Genomic DNA, 25,459 nt, shown 5'->3' on the forward strand with positions numbered 1-25,459 from the left:
GGTAAGTTTTTATTCTGTGATCCAATACAGGAACTTATTAAACTGTAAACTTCTTAAGGACCAGGACTATTATATATTTCTTTTCTTTAAGGGGAAGTACTCTTGTATTTATATGTATTTTTAAAAACCCAAAGCTGTAATGTGAAGTAAATGTCAAATCTGCATGAATCTTAAAAACTGATCCAAGACTAGAAAGAAATTTCTCCTGCATGTGGCAGGCTTTACCTGGGACTAAGCTTTTTGACCTTTAAGTTGAAGGAAATATAGCCATTACCTAATTGGATAAAGCTAGTAGTACTGGAATGTAGGCAGGTGCACAGTCAGGCTCATTTTATACTCCAGAATTAAGGCCTAAGGTAGGGAAGTCCTATATCTTATGTATTTTGACGTTCACATTGCCTAGATGAGTACAATAATAAGGTTCCCAATAAGCATTTACCAAATGAATGAATGAAAGTTTGCAGTCAACTGTGTTTTTATTAACATAATAATTATGTGCAGCTTCTTCCTTCCCTCCCCACAATAGTGGAGACTGAAGCCAGAAGCACTCTACCACTGAGCTACATCCCCAGTCCTTTTTTATTTTGAGACACGGTTTCACTAACTTAGTTGAGACTTGCCTCCTCAAATTTACAATCTTCCTGCCTCAGACTCTCAAGTAGTTGGGATTATAGGCATGTACCACCACACCTAGCTATATGACTAATTTTTAAGACAGTCAAGTATTGATGAATCATGAGCTTTTTAAAAAATGCAAAGCACCTTTGCTCAGGGTGCATCACTATAATCCCAGCTACTCAGGAGGCTGAGGCAGGAGAACTGCAAATTCAAGGTCAGCCTGAGCAACTTGGAGAGACCTTGTCTCAGAATACAATTTTAAAAGGCTTATAGTTCAGTGGTACAGTGCATGTGTAGCATGTGTGAGGCCCTGGGTTCCATTCCCAGTAGAGGATAAAATAAATAAATAACCCACAGGCCTATTTCTAATTTAAATTAAACGTTTCTTTCCATCCTTTCTCTACATCTCTGACCGGGAAGTCTAAATATCAAGGTGAGTTATACAGATGTAAGGAGCGGCAAATGTTATGTTTCAACAAGAGCACCTTAAATTTGAGGAGAGATCAAATTTAAGCTGACAGTATCTTCCAAAGTAGCACTATGAGAAGGTTTTGTAAAACTGAGCGACTGTTTGGTGAAACTGATATTATTTGGCCCATCTTGTAAGTTCTCATCTTTCCTCTGAAGAAGACTTAGTAGTTCTGGGTTGACATACTCCGAGTTAACTTTCCATTCTCTATTTTTTCGGGCCAGTAAGCTGCAGCTGGGGAGGCTGAGACAGGAGGATCACAACAGTGATCACAACAGTAAGGCACTAAGCAACTGGATGAGACCCCATCTCTAAATGAAATACAAAACAGGGCTGGGGGGGTGACCCCATGGTCGAGTGCCCCCACGCTCAATCCTTGGTACCCAAAATAATAAAATAAAGGCTTCATGTCCCAGGTACACTATTATTTGAGAAGCTGAAATCAATTGTACTTCCCAGCTAGTGAACCAACACGCTTGCAAACAGATCCTTTTGTGGCCCAGCTCTTTTTTTATACCTCTCTGAGGCTTTACCTGAGAGGGGGCACTGCAGGAGAGCCCAGACAACTCGCTGATCCTCGCGGCAGCTGTGGGGTTGCTGGAGCTGATGAGCACAGGGGGGCTGATCTCCATGGAGTGGCGGTTCTGGGCGGCCTGGGAGGACTTGTTCGCCATGGTGAGGGAAGTGAAGGAGTGCCGCTTTTTGGTGTTCTTCTTGGTGTCGGAGTGCTTTGGGGCAGTGCTGCTCTGGGCTGCTGCTGAGGTACATTCTCCAGCATCAACTCCTGGCATGGGAGGCTTGTCCCATTCTATCAGCTGCTTAGCAGCCGAGTTAAACTGCAAAAGCAACCAACAAGCCAGCGTAAGAAGTCTCATTGAGGTTCACTGTCAACGTGGGTTTTGTCAAAGAGTGTCACCACTTTCTAGTTAGCACCTACAAGTTACGTTCTGACCACGTGAGATGTCGTTCCTGCTGATACTGGGATTTCATTGTATTGCTGCCACAGGTAGATATCAAATCAAGAATAATTCCAGTGCAAGACTTGAAAAGGTAAAAACAATTTTTTTTCTTTAAGAATTTTCAGAAGGTCTAATTTTAACATCTGCCAGAAACACATGAAGATGTATTTCAGCTCGCTGACGAAATTTAGAGAACAACCAAAAGGGTATTCAGGTATTTGACAGAATCACCCTGTTACACGGTAATGACTGGGCATTTGCTCAATTTGAACATTGAGGGAACAACTGTTGGCTTTGGCAAAAATGAGCAAGACAACAAAGAATAAAACCGCTCAGTATTAATGCACATGCTCACAAACAAAACCTCCTACCTCTGAGGAACCCCACAAAAAAGGTGGTAGAAATTCTGGATATATTTTTGTCATGTCATTTTGTCAGTTATTTTCACATGTGCTCAAATTTTAAATCATAATAGGGTAAGACATGAAATCTGAGTCCTCTCAGCAAAGCTAACTTGGTCTATTAGAAAAGTCCTAGTATAAAAAACAAAGTATGAAAGGGTCAAAACATATGTTATGTACTGGGCTGATAAGATCAGCAAGAAAGGAAAAAACATTAGCTTTTTGTTTTCCCTGAGGCAAAAATAAAACATTTCCAGAAACCTTTAATGATAACAAGCTGCATATGACTTACCTAGATATTACAATAATGAAAAAACACTGGGCACACTGCTTAACCTCTTGTAAAAAAAAATTTGAGGTGAAAAATAATAAACTGTTAAAAGGTAACGTAGGTCACATTAAGGACAAAGGTGATTTTCCCATCTCAGATTGACACACTCGGCACTTCACAATGCCTTTATATGAAAGAGTATCGTCCAATGTTTTCTTCCTACCCACCTCAATTCTTCAGACCATGTCTTCTCACCCCGCAGATGAGATGCCCTACTAGAAGGGAAATCCTGCCAGTCAATATTTAACAAAATAGACTTGCTTAAGCACACACAGGCTCCTCGGGAAGCTGTTAATTGCAGCTCAACAGCCCAGGTGCTTCTACAGAAGATTGCAAATTGACTGACAATTTGTTCCTATGGCTCCCTGGGGACTGGAATTCAGGTGGCCTGTCTGAACCATAATTGGAAGGATAAATCTTTTTCAAACAGGAATATCTCTTCTTCTTCTTCTTCAAGGAGTCTTTCAATGGGATAAACTTTCAAGAATAACAGGCAGCAGTGTTGAATAAGACTTTACCAATGCCTGACGTACCCATGGCAGGAGGAAGGATGGTGAAGATTCTTGTGGTGTGTGTTTAGGGATGAAGAACCAAATTGCTATAAAAGGGTGCCCGACTAAATCAGTATAGTGACGTTTGGCCAGGAAATCCAGAATTTATAAATCCTGCTTTAGTCTAGGTTTCCCACCTTCTAGGTGGCCTCCAAGGAAACCAAATGCCCCAAGGAGGCAAGGTAATGTTTGTTATTATGGAGGGGGAGGCCCCGACCTCAGAGCAGAGTTCTCAGGAACTTTAGTGAGCCCTAGCGGGCAGGGTCTGAAGCAAACAGGAAGCAAAGCAGGCTGCAGAGTTACTTCCTTTCCCCATCCCAAATTCACCACCTCTATGAAAGGGAAAGCCACAGCACCCAGCAGTGCTGAAGGAAGAGACAGAGAAGCCTTCTTACCTTATGATGCCATCTCCTCGCAAGGCACACACCCTCCAAAGCAAGAAGCCTGATCTCTACTCCAGAATCTGGCTAATCAACTGGACACTCCTGCTCTGTTGAGTGAGAAACCTGAGGGAGTGTAAGAACACTTCCTCTTCCTTAGGGGCCAAAAACATGCAGAGGAGACTGCTGCATCTACTTGATGTGGTGTTTAGATTAATCTGGGAGTCAACCCATCAACTCTGTTAGCTGATCTTGCTTTGAAATATTACCATAATAGCAAACTCAGCCAACCACTACTTACAATTAATATTGTGTTAATATTTCTGGTTTCCATAGACTGTCCTCTGATATAAATATCTGAGAATTAAATTACTGTTCCCTGTATTTATTACCATTTTTTCTCATAAAAATACTGGGTGCTTCCTTTGTGTCTTTTTCTATACCATATCCTCTCCATTAAAAGAAGAACACATTGAGCACCTATTATATGCTGGATAACAGGCTAGGTGCTAGAGATCTATAGAGAAATAGTCTCTGCCCTTAAGGAGCTTTATAAACACACATCAAAAAAAAATAACACAAATGCTTTCCATAATTTCTTAGGTCTGGCTACATTTGCTCAACAATATGCTTTTTAAGATTTGTCCATATTGCTCCATGAATCAGTTGTTTTCAATTGCTGCGTTAACAGTCCAGCGTGTAAATAAACTATAATTTATCCATTTAACTGCTGATTGAAGTTTGGGTTTTCTTCCTTATTTTCTCCTCCCTTTCCTTCCTTCCAATAGACTGGATATTAAGAATAAATACAGCCATGAATAATTTAGTACATATCTTTTAGTGGACATAAGCACTCATGTGAGTATATCAGGTACATATCTAGGAGTAAAACCTCAGGACCATAAGGCGGATATATTTACAAAAATAAAGTTATATGCAGATGCATGCATATACCAGAAGCCACAGCATGGTATGGTAGAATTAGCATGCTGAGAGACAGAAGACCACAATCCTAGGGCTAGTACAGCCATTAACTAACTCTGTGACCTTAACATGGCCCATTTACCTCTCTACTGATCACAGCCTTCTGATCAATAAAATGAGTATTATGTCAAAGCCAATGATTTTTATGTCTCTTTTAGCTCTCCGCATGTAAAATGCATAATATCACTTTACACATAGTTTATTTTCCTATTTTATTTCTATTCCCTTAAATAACCTAGTGTATTTTTTCCTGCATTCCATTTTTACATAGGGTCAGTCATATTAGTTAGTAAGATGTCATCACACTTTAAAATCACTTTAGATTTCTTCTGAAGCAGCAAAACATTGCCCCTTGCTTCGTTTTATAAGTTCCAGAGAAAATGGTAAAGTGAAGACTAGGTGGAGGCTTCAGGTAAATCAGACTGGAAGCTCAAGAGGCTTTTGTTGTAAGTGTAACTAAGCCTTTGGTAACAACAGGAAAGCAAGGATCTGACAGCTTTAAATAGGATTTTGATGAAATTCATTTATGAATTGTTTGTTTGAGCTCAGTGGTATGAGCTTTCTGTGACATTTATCTAACTGTGACCTTTAAAGTTAAAAGTGTACTCATCAACCACAAAATAAATTTGTCCCCTAAAATACCTACTTCCAAGCATTTGATGAGGAACTTGGACAAGACTTAGGTTGATACAAAGTAAAATTCAGTGTACTGGAGCTAAAAGCAGGGACTAGGGATTTATTGATCTTAAAATTCTTGTCCCTTTTTGAGGATAAGCTGAAAATTCTATAAAGATTTGTCTTTGGGAGTTATCAGAAATTTAAGTAAACATGGCAGAAAATTGACAAAATAATATTAATAACAATAAGACATTTTAAGAAATATTAAAATGAACTTTCTGTGCATGTGGCTACCCTCTTTGCTAAAGAGAATGTGGTCTTTTTAAAAGATGAGACTTAAAGCTTTCTTTTTTTAATCTTTTTTTTTGGGGGGGGGGGTTAGGGTTCTTTTGTTGTTATTGTTTTTTGGAACTAGGGGTGGAACCCAGGGCTTTGCAAATGTGAGGTGGACATTCTGCCACTGAGCTACATCCCAGCCCAAGAGACATTTTTTTAAAGAGAAAATATTTTTAATGAAATCTACATTTAATACTCACTATTTCATATGAAGCTTTTCAGATGAATCAGTCTCTAGCTTTGAATACCAGAGAATAAAAATAATAGGCCTGAGAAGGAAATATTTTAATCTATAATCTACTGCAGTATCCCCAAACTAATTGTTTTTTGATAAAAGGTAAATAAAACTTTCAAAAAGGAACAAGTTCGTTATTTGTTTAAAGAAAATAAACTGTGTGTAGTATATTATGGGGAAAGAAGTCAAGAGTCTCAACCAGTTACCCACAACTGTCTCTTCTCAACCGTTTCCGGGGTGTATTTGCTCTTAACAAATTCATAAAGAATCCTTCCACACATTTTCTATGAAGATGTCATATAATGCATCTACTTTTAAAATTTTTAACACAAATGAAACCAGGCAATACATACTATTCTCTCCTTTAACAACAGCTCATGGATGTATGTCCATGTCAATAGAAGCAGGCATGGCGTTCTGTTATATACAGATGTCATCATTTAATATATTTTGGCATGCTTATGCAAGCATATCCATGGGGTAAGTTCCCAAAAGTGAATTTAATATTACTACAGTGTAAGCTTAAAGTATTTTTTGAAGAATATAGTCAAATGATATCACTTCTGACAGTGTCTTTGTTTCCCCACGTCGTTAACTCCATTAGTGTTACCAAGGACTGGTTAAGCCTCGATTAGTTGGAAAGGTAAGAAACTATATTGTATTGTTTAGTTCGTATTACTATATTTTATTAGTGAGATTAAGCATTTGTTTTCTCTTTTAGCATTTGCCTCTTTCCACATCTTCTCTGTATTGGTATTCTTCTTAATATATAAAGTACTCTTTATGCGAGATATGAGTGTATACATGTCTAAGCTAGAAATATTGTTTCAAGTTAAATTAATGTTTTTGTAAAGAAAATTATATTTTGCTTCAAATTTATCAATCTTTTCCATTACAGCAACTTAACATCAAGACTTAAAAATCTTATTTCATGATTGTTTTTAAAAGGAAACCTTTTCCTCTTAGTGTTTAATGGTTCCTTCCTTCCTTCCTCTTTATACCTCAGCCTTTGAACCACATGACTGCATGGATTTTTTTTTTTTTTAAATAAGGAGAGAGAGAGAGAGAGAGAGAGAGAGAGAGAGAGAGAGCGAGAAATGCCTTTCTTTCTTTATTTTATGTGGTGCTGAGAATCAAACCTGCAGAGCCACAATCCCAGCCCCGCATGGCTTTTATTTAAAAGAATACAGAAGGACAGTGCTGTGTTTCTTCCACCAGTTGCCCTATCACTGTTGAATTAATGGTCCATCTTTTCCTCACTGGTTGGAAATAGTACCTTTATAAAGCCTTTATGCTGTAAATGTTGTATTTCAACATTCACTGCATTTCTAGGTTGAATGTTTCTTCCCCAGATAAATCAGACACTTTGAAGAAAACCAATGGATTAATGCTATGGGATAGAAATTCGTGTCCACTTTACACCCCTCTTAGCAGAAATGAAAATATTTGGTCCTTTGCAAGATGCTTCTGACAACTTGGCAGTGTGGAATTTATATTCCCATTAGTATTCTATTCTTCTCTGCAATTTAGGTAACAAAGCTTTTGTGTTTGGATGATCTAAATATAAAAGGCAAGCTCAGTCTTCATTTATAATACAAGACTTACCCACAGAAGAGGAATAACTTGAGAGACTGAAAGGATTACTTGGGGGTTTTTAGAATTGATATAAAAGCCTCCCCTAGGCAAAAACTCCATATAGGTCTCTGTAAATATTTGTCGAATGAATAAAAATATTTGTCTCTTGGAATCATCAGGTGGGGAAAGTCTGCCTCTGGACTAGTACTGTGCAACTGTATGGGCCACACATATAACTTCAAACTTGCTAGTAGTCACATTTAAAAGGATAAAAAGAAAAGATAAGATTAATTTTAATGACACACTTAATTAAGCCCAACACCTCCAAAATATTATCCCTTCTACATATAATCAATATAAAAAATGGAGATAGCAGCACTGCTTTTTTGGTTACCAAGTCCTTGAAATCCAGTCTGTATCATGTACTTATTATAGGCCACCTCAGTTTGGACTAGCCACATTTAGGGGGTGGGGTCTTACTGGGAATTGAACCCAGGAATGCTTTATCACTGAGCTAGTCCCCAGCCCTTTTTATTTTTTATTTTGAGACAGGGTCTAAGTTTCTGAGGCTGGCTTCAAACTTGTGATCCTCCTCCTGTCTGCTAAGTTGCTGGAATTACAGGCTGAGCCACCATGTCCAGCAGTCTAGCCACATTTCAATTTGTTTGAAGGTGACATGTGCATTGATAGCTCAGCTCTAGTCTGTATGTAGTTCATGAGGGGAAAGAATCCAAACCACAAGTGACTGTCCTCCTCACGCTCGCTAAGCACCAAGAATTTGCTGAACAGAGAAAAGAAGCCTGGACTACTCCCCTGACCTCCTATGGCCCACACTTCGGAAGCCTCCTGAACCCTGAAACAGTTGTAAAGACACAAGCTTTATTCACTTAAGCAGCAGTAAGAACAGGGACTCCTAATATAATCCCCCTATGTCCTGCCAGGGGAAAAGGTTTTACAAAGGGACTGTCCCCTCCGCTAGGTTAGGAAGGGGAAGTATCTGTAACTTAGCCCTTTGCTTTACCTCTGTTGGCCCTTGCGGTTAAAAAATAATGAGAATTTTCCTTTTCAGGTTTCTAATTTTGAAATGAAGGTACAAAGGAAGGGTATACACGTCATTGAAAGTCTAAAAAGAATTTGAGTTTAGGAGACAGTTGAAAAAGATACTGTCTAAGAAAACCACAGGTACATCCTTGAACTTGAAGTCAAAGATTTAGGTTAGAGTCAGGTGTCCACTGGGCGTGGTGGTACACTCCTTTAATCCAGCCACTCAGAAGGCTGAGGCGGGAGGATCACAAGTTCAAGGCCAGCCTCAGCAATATAGCAAGTCCCTCAGCAACTAAGTGAGACTCTGTTTAAAAAAAAAAAAAAAATTAAAAAGAGCTGGGAATGTGACACAGTGGTAGAGCACTGTACTGGGGTTAAATCCCCAGTACAAGGGCGGGGGGGGGGGGCGAGGAAAGAGTCAGGTCTCCACCCACACAGGTAGAGTAATCTTGGATGAACCCCTTCCATTCCTTGGTGTATAAAATAGGGAAGGCATTATCACTCCAGGTAGAAATGACTGTGGGTTAAAGTGCCTTGTGACCTATGAAGTACTATACAAACATGAGAAATTCTTCCTTTCAGGGGCGTCCAAGCCCACCGTTCACTAGCTTTGTTGCCTCGGGCAAGTCACTTTACCTTGCCTGTGCCTCCCAATTTCTCATAAGTTACATGAAGTTGGACTTAATAATCTATAAAGTTTCATGCCTAGGTGTAGTACAAATAACTTATCAACCCAAAACAAAAATGCCCCATCCAAAAGATTCGAAAAGCAGAGACCTCTATGAGAGCAACAATGCCCTCAGGTCCACAGTGAGAAGAGTCAAACCAAATGGAGGCTTTTACTCCTGCAAAGGTTTTTTTGAGTGATTGTTATAAGTCAGCACAGTATTGAATAGGAAAAGAGAAAAGAGAACCTAGAAAATAGCACAGTGGATCCTTAATATGGGTAGGAGGTGCAAATTCACACACCTACAGAGCTCAGGCAGGTGAGGTTAGTAAGTGAACAGGGAGGTCACTCACTGTTCGCCAGGTAAGGAAGAACAGTGAGTGGTGGGCATATTCTGGTGACCCAGGGAGTATCTGTGTGTCTGTCCTCTCTCTAGGGCAAGTGGCTTGGCAGAATCAGCTGTTTTTGTTTTTTTTTTTTTAAAGGAAAGCTAGAAATTAGTCATACGTAAAATCTCCTGATTTTTCATCTTAACTAATTAAAACAAAACCACTTTGAGCTGGGGCTGTACTCAGTGGTAGAGCCCTTGCCGAGCACATGTGAGGCACCGGGTTTGATCCTCAGTACCAAATAAAAATAAGAATACTGTGTCCATCTACAACTAAAAATAAATTTAAAAAACAAAAAACAAACAAACAACAAGAAAAAAAAGACTTTGAAATCCAAGCATACAAGTCACCTGAGGGCCATATGAGTTAGTGGTGTCTGATTTAGGAAGGAAAAAATCCAGAAGAAAAGAACAGGGGTAGGCAGAAAAGACACAGAAGACTTTGCGAAGCCTCCCTGGCCAACCATCCAACCAATGCTCCAGAAATGAAAAGCAAAGTCTCTCAGGAACATGAGAACAATGCTAGGTGTTATCTGGAGGACCAAAGAGAGGCTCAGAAAAGGCAGTTAATGGCAGCCAAGAGGGCACTTTGGGGGTCTGGAGGGCCAAAGGCTAGCTACAGGAATAAGCAAGAGGGCATAAGAGGCTCTTTTGAGAGTTATGGCAGGAAAAGGAAGAAAAGAGTAGAACTGTAAGGAGGAGAGGGTCGTCATGGAAGACCTTTTTTTTTTAATCTTTATTTTTATTTGTTTATTGTTATGTGGTGCTGAGGATCGAACCAAGAGCCTCATGCATGCAAGGCAAGCGCTCTACCACTGAGCTACAACCCCAGCCCTGGAACACCTTTTTGAAGGGAGTTAAAGACAAGATCATTTTCTTGAATCAAGGGGGAGCCAAGGGAAAGAGAGTAATTGACATGTAAGACAAAGAAAAAAAAAGATACAAATGATGTGACCAAGTTCCTGGAGGACAAAAGACCTGGAGAAGACAGCAACTGCAAAGCAGAGCCCCTCACAATCATGGACGGTGTTATGTGCAGAAAAACTGAAAAGGCAGAAGGAAACAACCCTGAAAATTAAGGCTCATTACTGGGGCCTGCTACTTCTGAAACAATAGATCTCCAATCTAATTATGGTACTGGGGAGAGAGACTTGTAAAGAATTTTGAAACTGGGCTCAGTTCGTGTAAATGTCCACGAACTGACGATACATGAGGTTTGTATGTATGTTTCTATCTTCTATTTGTTCACTAAATGCACATCATAAATCATAAATGCCTATTAATGAGTACACATTCCAATGATACATTTTATTTTCCAGAACCTCATTACCAGATGTAGTAATACTATGGAGGAAATATACCCATATCCCAAGAGGTACAGAATATGGAATTGTCATTAAATTCTAAGCAAAGCTTTGTCAAATGTGAAATGACACACTGACAGAAATTCCATCGTAATGTGTAATCAGTTTATAAATCAATGAACAGGTTTCTCCCTGGTCTTGGATAACCCAGAGTGTGTCTGGGTGGGGGATATGTACTGGCAGTAGGGAGGAAAGTGAATGGGAAGGAATCTAGCACAGGAGGAGAGTGAGGATGCTGACTACCATGACTTTACACATTTGTTTGAAGTCTTCTCAGCATATGGAGAAAGTTTTGCCTAGAATGTATGTAAAGCCTGATGTGTACATTATCACTAACTTTTACTCTAAACATTATCACTAACCTTTACTCTAAAAACTAATGTTGTTCTACAATGCTTAGAAAAACTTGTACAAAATATTCCATTTCACTATAGAGAAGCTTTCCTCCCATTAGTTTTAAAATCAAAATGCTTCTGTTCAAGCCACTTTTATTTTCCATATGCACACAAATAAATGCCCACACAGCACAGAATATTCAGCCTTCTTCACAGAACACTAGACACGACTTAACAGTTGGTTAAATGAAAGGAACTTACTTTGCTTAGGGAAAAAAAAAAAAAACTTAGTTCTAGCAAAATTTAGGATATACATAGAATATAACAAAACTTTTAAACAATAAAATTTGAAAAATACTAATTATGGCCATGATTAATTTGTGATTTTCTCTTTAAAAGGCAACAACCGCACAGTTGAAATTGAGTAATGAATCATTTCTGAAAATTAACCTTTTACATGTTAGAACTTGGAAGTGTTCTCATAACTTTTTATGCAAAACCAAAACATCCCATATACTTTTTAAGACGGCAAAATAATAATAGTGATTTCGCACACTGTTAGGAACAATCGTCATTGCATGTCCTCTGAGGTAAGTACGGGGCAATCACCTAGGGCAGGATGGAGACTACCATTTCTTCTTAATTACCGACTGTGTCCTCCTAAACAAGACACTTTGTCTTAAAAAATGGCAAAAATAATTAACTAAATTATGGTTTAGTTACTAGAGGGTTTATTATGTAGCTCTAAAAACTGATGGTTAGCAGTACTGCAGTTATGGGCAGAAGGGCAAAATCATGTATGCAATGTCATTAATTCATAAGGAAAAAGAATGAAAGGGTATTTACCAAAATTATATGTGATGAGATTTAGGATCATTTATTCCCTTTTCAAGTCCTCTAGAGTGAAGAAAGGGTAAATTTTTTACAGGTACATGGACAAAGAAATATCCCAGATGAGTTCTAAAGGCAGCAATTCCAACATATGTTTTATAGGAACAACCAGTAAAACTCAGCTAGAACTGTGGTCCCTGCCCGGGACTCCTGGTGAATCAAGGTGGACATTAGATACCACGTGTTCCTTACCTAGATCTCTGGTCAGGCTAGGCAGGAGACATACATTTTTATGTCCTATCAGAGAACCAGAAACTACCCGTTCAGACAGGGAGGACTCAATAAATGTTCACTGATCTTTACAATCTTAGCTCCCTGAATGTTTTCCTTGTGGGCAACAAAAGGAAACTCTTAAATTCTCTTGAATAATAGATGGAGCATAAACTGCCCTACATAAAGTTCCTTACCTAATCTAGCCACTCTTTTTCACATGGCATCTCTGGCCCTATATTAAGCAGCTGTTGGTGGAGCTCAGAGGAGACCTGTCCTTGCTTTTAGAACATCAGGAGCCAGTGCCCATTTTTTCTTCTTTCATTGTGACAGAAAGAGAAGCAACCTTTTTTTTTTTTGGTATGAAGCTGGTAACATTCAGAAGACAAGAATCCTACACCTTGGGACCTGCCTTACAGTATTAAAAGACCAACAGATGAAAGCTACTCAAAAGCAGATCCAATGTAATCAGCAGGTCAGGAAGAAAGGATGGTGTTAAGCCACACGGTCATTCTCCTTTACTCTCAACAGTATCTCTAAATTTCACTGCTAGAAATGAACTTACTTCAAAACTGAAGGGGAAATTGGGGTGTTATGAAATTTAACAATTCTCCCTTTCCAACTTCCCAACAATTGCCCTAAATTTCTTTTATAAACATTGATTATACTTTTTAATTTTAAAGGAAAAAAAATTCATTCAAAAATATAAATGACAGAGTATTTCTTTATATAGTTCAATCAACTATATAAAGTCTTTGATTATTACATCAAAGACTATTATTTTGTCCTTCTGCTATCATTATTCTCTACAAAAAAGACTTTTAAGTTAAAAAAAAATCAAGTTAACACTGCTATTCTTAGTTACTGCAAGGGTCACCTTGTCAACTTCAAACCATGTACCTAAACCTCCATTTCTTCTTCTTTGGAACACAGATAATATCTTCCAGTCCCCTAACTCTGTAATGGAGGAAGCTAGACATCCCACTTGTAAGACCATTTGTGCTTTCTGAGTCCTGTGCATTTGATCTTCCATGATCAAAGCTGTCAACACATAATATTCCTTAGCCAGAGGAACATATTCCTTCCATCCAAAAGTCTGTATCCTTTAGCCAACATCTCCCCAACCCTGCCCTCCTGCCTGTAAGTCTTTTACATATTACAAAAAAACAAACAGCATGGGTTGCCAGATCTAATCCGCAGAGTATGGCTACCATTATTTTGGCCTGGGAAAATTCTAAACTTGGCATAACCAAACACTCACTGAGACTGGTTTAAAAGAAAAAAAGAAAGAAAAATATCTAAGGTCACACAGAACCAATGACTCTGAGGAATGTAACTCCCTGACGTAACCCGGAGAAAAACCAATAAAACACATATCTAGATAGGGAATGATGGGAATATGAGCTGGAAAAATTTAAAGTGGGCAAAATCTACAAACTCGATTGTCTCTGGTTTAGAAACTGTGGTCCTACAAGTTCTTAGATTGTTCATTCATTCAAGCAATATTTAGTGAGTATCTACCATTAGCAGTTGCTGTGTGAGAGCCTCAGGAGATTGAGGTCAATGGCAAGGTACTGGCCACTGAAGCTCACTTTCTAATGGTGGAAGGAAGGATGGGGAACAGTTGGTACGCAGATGGACAAATAATTTGAAATAGCTAGAAAAACGTGCTATGACGGAATAATAATATGGTAGTGATAATTAGCCTTCACTTAAAAGCTCTTATAGGGTACCAGGCACTGTTCATTAGTACTACTGAAATTAATTTACCCTATGAAGATGTTTTATTATTTTAAACATGAGAAGACCAGGCCCAAAGTCACTCAGATACTTTGTGTTGGGGACCAAGACTTGAATCCTAGCTATCTCACTCCAGAGTCCAAGATTTCCCCCACTATCAACCAGAACATGTTTGAGATAAAGCAGCGAAAAGGAGAATTACCTTAGAGAAAGCCTGTCAGAAGAGTGAAGTGGGACACAAAGAATGGGAATTGTAGCCCTATTTTTCTCAGTAACTCAAAAATAAAAACAGCTCTCTCTTAGGCCACTCCTACACGTTATCTGCACATAAGGAATGCTTATCTTACATATTATCTATGGCAAAGAAGCAAGTTGCTAGGTAATTTTTTATTATTGAAAAACCCAAGTGATATTTCAAACAAATGACAAAAAAATAAAATAAAATAAAATAAATAAGAAATTTAATAAAAATGTACAGTTCACTATAAACCTATAATACATACACAACAATGTTTGGAAAATGTCCAAAATCCCATATTTAGCACACTTCATTCAAACCTTTTGAATGCTAACAATCATGTCATCCTTGTCCAAATAATTGCTACAACTGAATTGAGTCGGCTCCAAATTAACAGGCTTGTTAAAATCTTCCATTCTATTGTACAGACAACTGGTATTTTTGAACAAAGAAAGAAGCAGGCTACTAATTTCTCTTTCTTTTATTATTATTTTTTTTAACTGCACTCAAGCCTTTGACAAATATCCCCTTTGTATACACATCCTGGCATGGTGTCTTTCAAGGAAATTCTCACCACTTCCCAGCTAGCTCGAGTCAAGGACAAGTAAGTCTCAACAGAACCCAATCCACACTACCTAAACCATGTCCACAAAGGATGTGATCAGAGAATCTCCAGAGGCGAAGGGTGAATGGGATCAAAGCAGAAGAACCCTCCGCATGGAGCTAGACAAGGACTCTAAGGGACAGAATTCAGGGCCACTTATATAGCCATTTTTTACTCAGTATCCAAACCAAGACAAACTCTTCTCTCCAGACCTTGAAGAGGTTTGTGTTTTACTTTAATAAGGAGATCCGTATGCAAATCACAAAACTATCAATCCTCTTATCACTACAATGCAGGTGGAGATTAGAGCTCACAGTTACTACCCGAGTCAAGGGAGAAGAGAGAGGACCATGGAACACGGGAAGGCAGCATTTCTCACCATCTCAATCCTCCTGCTGCTCACCTCCAATGCTCAGCTTCTTTCAATCTGCGTATATTCCACACACAGCTCCACATCTAACCTCTGACCCACAGATTCCACTCCAGTTCTACAATCCTACCCCCAGGACCATCCTGTTCCGTTTCTGCCAAAAGCAAGGCCCTTGGACATTTCTATTACCATTGCCAACCAGGAGTAGTTCGAAGAGTCTCAGCTTCTGCGCACACACCTGTGCAAAGTCAGATGTGGCTCTGGAAACTCGGGAATGCATTTGGTGGTGATTCTCTCATTTGATCATCGCCATGCTCTGGTATCTGGTGTAATCTGCGCTCCAAACTACTCTTCAAAATGCACAGTGGTGCTGAAGCTTTTTGAAACAAACTATCTCTTTCCATCTTCTCAAAAACTCTGGGAGTTAACTGCTTTTGGCAGCAAGGTGGAAAAAGCAAAAGCACCTCACCCTGATGGAGCCTTAAATGTCTGTTCATAAGATACAAGAAAACCACTCACAAATGAATTTTTGTACCATGGCCTACTTTTATTTTGGAGACTATCTGGGCTCTAAAGTGGGCCAAATAAGATTAGGTTTATAGAGTAAGAAAAAGACCATTATTTAGGAAATAGTCCTGGTTTTCGATTCGTAGAGTTTCCTTTTCTGCATCTGATAGTGCCCTGGAAGGCATTCCGCACTACTGAAATAGGTGGATTTTAATAGGCTGTGATTGAAATCTGCCCCTACTTCAATTGCCTGAGGGCTAACCCTGGTGCCACTAATCCCCAGATGCTTTGCTCCCCACCAGGAGCGTCAATCTGATGACTTGACACCAAAGAAATGTTGATCGGCTCCTAGACATAAATGAGTTGTTTACCACATCTCAACTAGAAAAAAAAATGTGATTCAAATAAGGAAAATGCTCACTTGGAAGGAAAAAGGGCAAAAAACTGAAAATGCTTTTCAGTTGAGCAGAAGCTCACCTTTCCAATTTAAGTCAGAGTCAATAATCCTAATGACTCAAGTGCCTGTTGACTCTAGACTTGCCATGGGTGGGGTGTCTTCTGACTATCTACACAATTCTTCACCTGCCCTATAACGAAAATATAGCAATACCTTTTCATGCCTCACAAACCAAGTATCCCCATGTGATATTGATAATACCTAACAAGTAAAGACAGGCTTTTATTACTAACCTTGCGCTTACTCATGCTCTTTAGCATAGCTATTCAAATACTTGGAAATGCTTGTAGTTTTCCATGACCCACAGTCAGAATATATAAATACATGCAAAAAAAAGATTGACTGTTAAGAATTTTTTCCTGTTGTTTACTTTCAAAGGAGGAAACAATTTCAATAAACAGGAAGGGTATGGATAAAATTCAAGACTCATATACATGGTTTGAATTACTTCCTTGGATATACAGTAGTGAAACTGATTTTTTTTTTTTTTAACTCTGGCAATCTCCTGTCTAAGGAAGAAATTTAATGCTGGCTACGATGACATAATTTGTCATTTTAATATTCAGAATCATGCCAAAATAAATGCTTCAGATAAAAAGATGACAAAACAAATGATTTTTGTATCTTACATACTGAAGATACATGCTTTGAAATTTTCCAACAGAATCACTTTCAATTCCCCCAGCAATGCTCTCTCTTACTTTCTGGCTTTTGCACATGCCATCATTCCTTCCTGGGTATTCTTTCTGCTATAAAATACACCCTTTCCATCTCTCCAGTGAACCTCCATCGGCCCAGCACACAGATCCCTACAAGGACCTCACGTCTCCCCAGAAGCTGTCTCTGACCAAAGCACCTTTGTATGATTGTCGGGGGCTGTGGTTGCTTCGTTCTTGGAAAATTCCTTTGATTTTGTTTTCAGCAAGAAATGTTTATTATTGAAGGGCATTTAGTTTATGATACACAATGTCATGGAAGCCTACTGTAAATTGTAACTTTCTAGCTCATTTTTAACTTGTGCTTGTGATAGTCAGCTTTCCATGGCTCTGACCAAAATACGTGACAAGAACAAATCGGGGAAGGAAGTGTCTACCTTGGTGCAGGGTGTCAGAGGTGTCAGTCCACAGAGAGCTGAGTCCGTTGCTCTGGGCCCAAGGCAAGGCCACATCATGGGGGAAGGGAGAGATGAAGGGAAGCTGCTCTCCTCATGGCAGCCAGGAAGCAGACAGGGAATGAGGAAGGGGCAGAGGGAAGATGAACACACCCAAGGCCTGCCCCCAGTACCCCACCTTCTCCAGCCAAGCCCCACCTGCCTATGGTTACCACCCAGTTAGTTCATTCTAGTTTCACTAACTAGGTTACATCTCTTGTAATCCAATTTCTTCTCTGAATATTCCTTTATTAACATGGAAGCTTTTGGGGGAACCTTATATCCAAACCATAACAGCTTTTCTTTAAAATAACAGAACTATGTTACTTTACGCATGTTCTTTTTTTTTAATATTTATTTTTCAGTTTTCGGCGGACACAACATCTTTATTTTACTTTTATGTGGTGCTGAGGATCGAACCCAGCGCCCCGCGCATGCGAGGCAAGTGTGTTATAGCTTGAGCTACATCCCCAGCCCTATGCATGTTCTTTAAAAAGAAAGCCTGGCCACAAGCTTTTGGAGTCATGATAATTAAAAAGGGAGAGGGAAGCTAAGAAGTTGCTGGGATATGATAGAGAAAGATTTATATAACAAATGTTTATCAAAGGTCTTGGCTGTGAGTCACTATTTTGTTCTGATGATGTGGCAGATAATGAAAGAGATAAGCACATAAACAAACACATTAATCTTCCACCTTACTCAGGAACTTCATTAACTTTCTGATCCTGGAACTGGCAAATGGAATAGAACACCTGGAAACAGTACAGGTGATGGACAGAAGGTGTAGAGTACCTTCAACCGACACAGGAATGCTCTGAGCAGGAAGATGAAGTAAAGAGTTTGAAACATTCTGCAATCTTCAGTAACTGAAGGACAGAATGAAGTTTTCCTAATTCTTCCAGTGATCCAGGAGAAGGCACTTCTGAGGCTGCTTTTGCCATGACGACTCCTGAAGGCTCGTATTGCATAATTAAGATTTACTTACTAAGCTGAACACTAACGCAATTCATGAGTCTACAGGTTAACTTACCTCAACGTAGGAAATCGGAAATATTCCTATTTTGTCTGCCAACATTCCTTCAGCCCAGTTTTCATCCACTCTGCGGATCACAGTCAGAACATCATCCTGGAGAAACAACAATCATTAGGCTCCCTCATCCCTTTATCAGTTCATTTTCCTTTGCAATAAAGAACTCACGTTTCAAGAGTAGATGAGTAAAAATGTTGTGACATATCTTTATACACATTCAAACTCTGCATGAATTAAATGATAATCACCCATCAACCTGGCGCTCTATTAGTTGTAAAACCACAAACTTTGACACAAAGGGTTGGCCTCTTATTTTATTTAGTTCCATAAACTGCAACCTCAAATTCTATCTGCCTGAGCACCTTGAATTTCTGTTTAAATTGATTCTCAGAGGCCTGGCATGGTGGTGCATGCCTGTAATTCCAGTGGCTCTGGAGGCTGAGGCAGGAAGCTTGTGAGTTCAAAGCCAGCCTCAGCAACTTAGAGAGCCCCTAAGTAACTCAGTGAGACCCTGCCTCTAAATAAAATACAAAAAAGGCCTGAGAATGTGACTCAGTGGCAAAGCGCCTATGGGTTCAATTCCTGCTACCAAAAAAAAAAAAATTGGTTCTCAGATGCTTCTCACTTTCTGATAACACACCAAAGGCCCATTCAAACACATATCCGACTGCTTTTTTTTTTTAAACAAAGCCATAATATTTTGCTTAAAATTCCAAACCATTTTATCAATTCAGTAAATATTGCAGGTGCTATTATGCAAATAAACTTACATATAAAATAAGGAAATAATGTCATCTCATCTATTATTCATGATTCAGTATTGTAAAATCCCTGAGTGGCACATACATACTTTAAAGTGGCTTAAAATAAATTTAGGTTCTAAATATGAAAAACATTCCATGTAGAACATCAACCTAATTATCTTTCATAGAAGAAGTTTATGTGCAAAATTACGTTTCTTGTGACTTAAAGCAGACTACTTCTAGGTATTTTTAGAAGCACAGTGAGATAGCTCACACAAAACTCTTTTTCCAAGAGAAAACACCAGCCACGTTCCACACACAGAAGAATATCTGGTCAATTCATCCCAACTTTACCTTTGCGAATGGAAGGCAATCTTTGTCCGCTTCCTTGTCTTTCACTTCAAAGTCATAAAGTGCTTTGCACTGAGGTGGGGGCTGAGGTAATGGTTTAATAATCTGCACAAAGTTGGTGGGGAAAAAGCCATGGATTCCGTTGACTTCCCCATGGTACCAGTTTTCATCAACTTGTCGTCGCAAAATGATGATGTCACCTTTGCTGAATTTAAGGTCTCCAGGCTCCTTTCCTTCGTAGTTATATAATGCTTTGGCACATGGTAACTGAGGTATACCCTTAAAGAAAAAGACAAATATCAATGAACACTCCAGAAATGTTCATCAAAATAGAACTTTACTGGGCTGGGGATATGGCTCAGTTGGTAGAGCGCTTGCCTCGCAGACACAAGGCCCTGGGTTCAATCCCCAGCACCACCAAAAAAAAAAAAAAAAAAAAATCCAGAAAAAAATGTGTATATATCGCCTTACTGTCACTATTTTTAAATCAAGGTCAAATCCACACTTTGCCCTTTGAAAAGAACATCTTATGTTAAAAACAAACAAACAACAACAACAAAAAAAAAACTATGTGTCCCATCAATAAAGAGCAAATACAAATAAGATAAGAAGATATCCATGTACCAGCTACAATGTAGCCTTCTATTCCCAAGTTTAATTCAGTGGGGGCCTTTCCTTGTTTGTTTGGGATCATTATTACATGAAAATGTGACTTCTGAGTATAATTCTCTGACATGAAATTCAAAAACTCATAAAAGGTCCATATTAAGTATTTTAATCATCAGAATAAATTATAAGCACTGAGAAGAAAATTTAATCAGAAGTATAATTCATCAATTCACTAACTGTTCTTAAGCTTGACTGATAAAAATCAGAGATAGGGCTGTGGGCAAAACTTTTCCTGATGCTGCTTTTAATGTGGGCAGGAGATTTTATTCTTTTGTGAATTCAATAGGTATTTATTTAGGGCTTAGTCTCCGCCTGAGTCTGGAATGCAACTGTGAGTAGGACACAGTTCCTGTCCTCTCATAGTTTATAATCGGTACATGTTCAGGCACACGGTCTGGTGTACCTTAAGATTAGTCAACTTTGCTCTCTCCTCATTAGAGAACACTGTTAGGCTGATAAGATAAGACAGGGGGGTTAAATGTTGCTGCACTGAATTATGGTTTTGAATGACAGGTTTTGAATGGTGTGTACCCCCAAGGCAATTGAATTAAATGAGTTCAATACAATACTTCCCGATGGCATTATCGGGGCCCATTCTTGAGCATTAGTTGTCATTTTAAGATCTCTGGCCTCTCTGGAACACTGCTGCCAATCATTGATTCAGAGAATAAATGGAAAATCAAACATGACTATAATAATTCAATGAGCTAGATTACAGGTTCCTGTTTCTCACGTCCTCAATCATTTATTCACTCATCTAGAAAACACTAAATTTAACATCTTATCAAGCTTTTTACCTCTTACCAGGCACTGTATTAGTGTTGAGGATTTAATGAGAAATAAAGCACAGTTCTTTTCCTTAGAAATAATGACAACACAGTTTATTAAATGCAATGTAAAGATATGCAACTGTTTGTGGGAGCAGAAACACTGAGGTTTGAGGGATGAAAAAAAATTACTTTATTCATTTATTTATTTTTAAGCCTTTATTTTATTTATCTATTTATTTTAATGTGGTGCTGAGGATCGAACCCAGGGCCTCACATGTGCAAGGCAAATGCTTTACCACTGAGCCACGACCCCAGCCCCTGGGAAAATTAAACACTTCCCTACTCTTAAAGAATAATAGGAGCTAAAAAAGAGAAAGTTGGAGTGGAAGAATAAAAAGAAAAGTGAGAACATTCCAGGCAGAGGAGATAGCTCCAGCAAAGACGGGGAAGTGAGAATCAGATGATGTGCAGAAGGACTAGGGTTTGTAAAGAACGCAGTGTTCTTGTGTGGGAGTCAAGGAGCATAAGCAATGTGAGAGGTAGACAGAGGCCAATGGATGGAGGGTCTGGAATAACACGCTAAGGACTTTTGATCTGTGTGTCCTTCCAACAATGTAGTCACCCATGGGTCTGAAGCACACAGATGGACATGGTGTGACCCTGTGCAGACTGGTAAGCCAGGCAGTAGAATAGAAAATGTGAAGTGGGCAGGTGGGCAGACAGCTATGTAGCTATGTGCAATGCACAAGCCTAAAACAGTTGATTTTTTAAAATAGTTTAATGTTTTCAAGAAAGGACATCAATAATGTATTACTCATATTGCTTCTTCATACTCCCCCTTCCTTCAACAAACATAGATAAAGGTTTAACATCCTTGATGTTAACAGAGCTTCACAATATGGTTTTCAGTTACTTTTTGGTTCTCAGAGATTTAGAGACTGGACTACCCATAAGCCAAACTTTTTTGCTAAATATTTTTTGGATGGCTTCCGAGGAATAGTAATTCCTGCTCTCAAAACGCTCCTGGGAGTCGTTTTGCCTTGGCTTGGTCCACGTAATGCTGTGGTTGGTTAGTTAGAGCTGTTCTGAGGGGCCAATGTCCCAGGAAAACAAGATCTGAGCCTTTCAGAAGTAACTGATGCCCTCTTGACTTGTGGACCCTGCTTTAAGACCTGGTCTCTAATGACATGACTCCTGTCATTCAGCCTTGACATAATCTTGTAAGCAGTTCTGCTGTGCCCTTTGGTCCCTCCAGCAAGGAGGTGCCATTCAGGAGCTGGTCCCTCACAGTGCTACGAACTTTGCTCATTATTTCACTTGGCATTTGTGGAAGGGAGAATTTTAATTTTTGTCTAATCTCATATATGCTTCATTCCATTCTCTATTACATACTTCTTGAAGCCTGGTTACCACAGCTTATCAATATTTCCCAAGATAGGTTTAAGGAGATAACAACAAAATAACACCACAGTAAGTACCATAAGGGGGAAGAAAGAGAGAACTGACCAAAAAATGAGAGAGCTACGTTAACTCTTGTCTGTAGCCAAAGAGACTATGACCACGTGGTAGAGGGAACTAATTAGTCGGGAGCACGGACTCCACTGCTTGAACACCATCTCAGTGACTGTGGGATCTTGGGCAGCTTAACCTCTCTTTTCCTCAATTGCTTCACCTGGTTGTTGTAAGGATTTAGTGAATTCATGTATATAACCCCCTCAAATGGCCCAGAAGGCAGTGAAGGCTACCAGCATGAACTATGGTCCTCATCATCACCATCATCATCATTATCACCCAGTGGGAAAAGCCTGGTCACCAGTGAAATGGGGCACCTGACAGTATATTTGTCTCTCTGCAGCTGGATGCTTTTCCTTTTGGATGGATTCACATAACCATCACATTTTTAACATATACTCACTGTATAACAATGCAAAGAATGTTCCTCCTAGGAAGTGTTCGGGATTTTGAAATGTGCATTTCTGAAGCACACATTTGTTTTCTGAGTAGAATCCATTCATCTTCTGGTTGAACAGAAGAAATTACAAATTCACTGACATGCACCGTTTAATAGGGGATGGCATTTTAGATGTGGCTGTAGTTCATCTTGACAGGGCTAATGTAAGGCATTGGAAGCCTGCATGAATTAATTGAAAATCCTATTACAAACTCGGTGACAAATAACTCTATTCACCATTATGGCCTGTTCTCTCGATTTTTTTTTCCCCACCTCAATTAGCTCTATTTGGCCCACTCTGCCCAAATTAATGCCAGCTAGATTCATGCACCAAGATACAGATTTAGGGCTCTTAGAAACCACTCTGAATTGCTCCTTGAAGAGATCTATAAAATTCCAGGCGGCCCACAGTATGGTTCTTTTGTGATATGCTGATGTGGGAACTGAGGGAATTTATTTCTTTATAGATCACTTCCACAGAACGGTGGCCTAATGGACTTATGAACTTTTCCACAAAGCAGATCTATGAAGTGCTCCTACAATCATCATGTATTCTTAACAGATTGAGTGACAAGGAGAAAACTTATGATGAGAACAGAGACACACGATACGACCTGCCTAGAATTTCATCTCTGTGATGCAACCAAAAATTCACTAATTCACACTGACTTGTTAAATGTTGACTGCTAGGGTTATTTCAACGATCAATAACCATAGAAACAAAATTCTAAAGCTTATGGCAATCTAACCCAAGAGCAGGCATGTGTGCATCTGGCAGTGTTTTTCTATGGTGTTCTTTTTCAATTAAATTCTAAGAGACGAAAAAGCCAGCTTGTGTCAAATTTCTCAAAAGAAGGTTTCCCACATTAAATAAAACGAATTCTATTCTGATTTCAAATCAAGCAAAGTTCAGTGATCTTTAGAAGTCTTATTCCCACACAGACTGCAGATGATTAAGGGTAAACGGTTAAACAACTTGGAACAGCAATAAAAGAACACATTTTCCTTCTGCAACATCTGAAGGATAAAGCCAAAACAATTGGTTTGAAAACCTAGTACTGCTCTTCCGGGTAAAATATGTCCGGCGCCCAGGGAGGCAATGCCTTCTCATTCATCTCCTTAGAAAGGTCTGAGCCGTGTCAACACCCGGCCCTCTGCCCTCCGTGCCTTCAACAGCCTTTCCAAACTGCTGCTTTTCTTCTGGACCCTCTCATCAGGCCACTGCCCCTGAGGATCTGCAGAGCTTACGTTTCACTTGGAGACTTTCACTTGGCTACACATGAAAGGGAGGCTTAAAGGAGAGAAAGTCAGAGAGAACCCGACGCTACAGTGTAACCTTGGGTGTGCTGGCTGTCACTCATGCTGCCAGCTTTATTAAAAAGCTTGGCAATTCAGGCAAAGTAGTAAAACAATTCTGCACCTAAAATAACTTAGTAAACACTGCATTGTTTTGCTCATTAAAAAAAAAATGAGGCATGAGAGTGGACCAGATTTATTTTTCAAATCATTTTTGCTTCTAAATTATACATGCAGGTTGTCCTATGTATCAGACATTAAAATCCTCATGTGATATGCCCACAAATATCTTTGATTAAATGCTTTACACTTCCATTTCTGTGCTATCAAGTGTATTCCAATATATCTGGCAAAAATGCTGCTTGACGTGCTAGCTGCTATTCTAACAGGTAAATAAAACATTCACTGCCAATTTATTTTATAGACTTTAAATGCCAATGCCAAGATATGCATGCAAGACAGCTTCTCTAAATTCAAATTCCTTCATGCATTTCTTACTGCTCCATAAAGTAAAAAAGATTCAATGACCTACTAAAAAGAAAATCTAGAAGACACTCATATAGTGTGAACAGCTATAAAATGTGTATAACTTAAAACTTTAGTTATATCTGAATTGGCACAAACTCTGCCTGATTCCAACTTGACTTTCAAAAACTTTCCAGAAAGAACTGAGGCCCAAGGAAATCGCCAAAATAGAAAAGCACCACACACAGTACGGTAATGAGCAGTAAGACGGGGTTGAGGAAAGAATTATTTTAAAAGTCCTTTGTACAACAATATATAGGCTATGCTGGTTTTTCCCTATAAAGTAAAATACCTATAAAGATATGACAAGAGTATTTCATGAAAATACTGATTCTTTAACAGTGAATAAGTCTTGAACACTGTTCTCAAGATGTCTGGGTGAAATGTTTCAATCTCAATATTGCAAATTCCAAGATGATTATTGTAAGTTATTTTTTCCAAAGCAATATCAAAAGGAATGAAGAATCTATAATCCCGTTATAGTCCACCTTTTATTTGTTCTTTCCTTTAACATTTACTTGTGGAGAGGATTGTGCTGGGAATTTTTATCTGATAATCATTTTCTTAAGCTTCCATCTCCCACTCACTCCAAATGTGCCACATATGGAAATTTCCAGTCAAACTAACATAAATCTACCAACACTTTGGGGATAGCAGTTGTAAATAAATAGCATTTAAGAAAAATGTTTCCTCATAATAATT

General features: G+C 38.9%; 1 protein-coding gene across 1 annotated transcript in view; it reads right to left on the reverse strand.

Annotated features, from left to right (window-relative positions):
• Positions 1-25,459, reverse strand: part of Sh3rf1 (SH3 domain containing ring finger 1) — a 162,592-nt gene that overhangs the window by 42,267 nt on the left and 94,866 nt on the right. The window contains exons 3-5 of the mRNA XM_078030969.1: positions 19,550-19,825; positions 18,453-18,548; positions 1,621-1,923 (exon numbers count right to left, since the gene is read on the reverse strand). Of these exons, the coding sequence (XP_077887095.1) occupies positions 1,621-1,923; positions 18,453-18,548; positions 19,550-19,825 (675 nt within the window). The remainder of the gene's footprint in view (positions 1-1,620; positions 1,924-18,452; positions 18,549-19,549; positions 19,826-25,459) is intronic.

This window comes from Ictidomys tridecemlineatus, chromosome 14 (assembly GCF_052094955.1).
Source record: "Ictidomys tridecemlineatus isolate mIctTri1 chromosome 14, mIctTri1.hap1, whole genome shotgun sequence".
NCBI classification, from domain to species: domain Eukaryota; kingdom Metazoa; phylum Chordata; class Mammalia; order Rodentia; family Sciuridae; genus Ictidomys; species Ictidomys tridecemlineatus.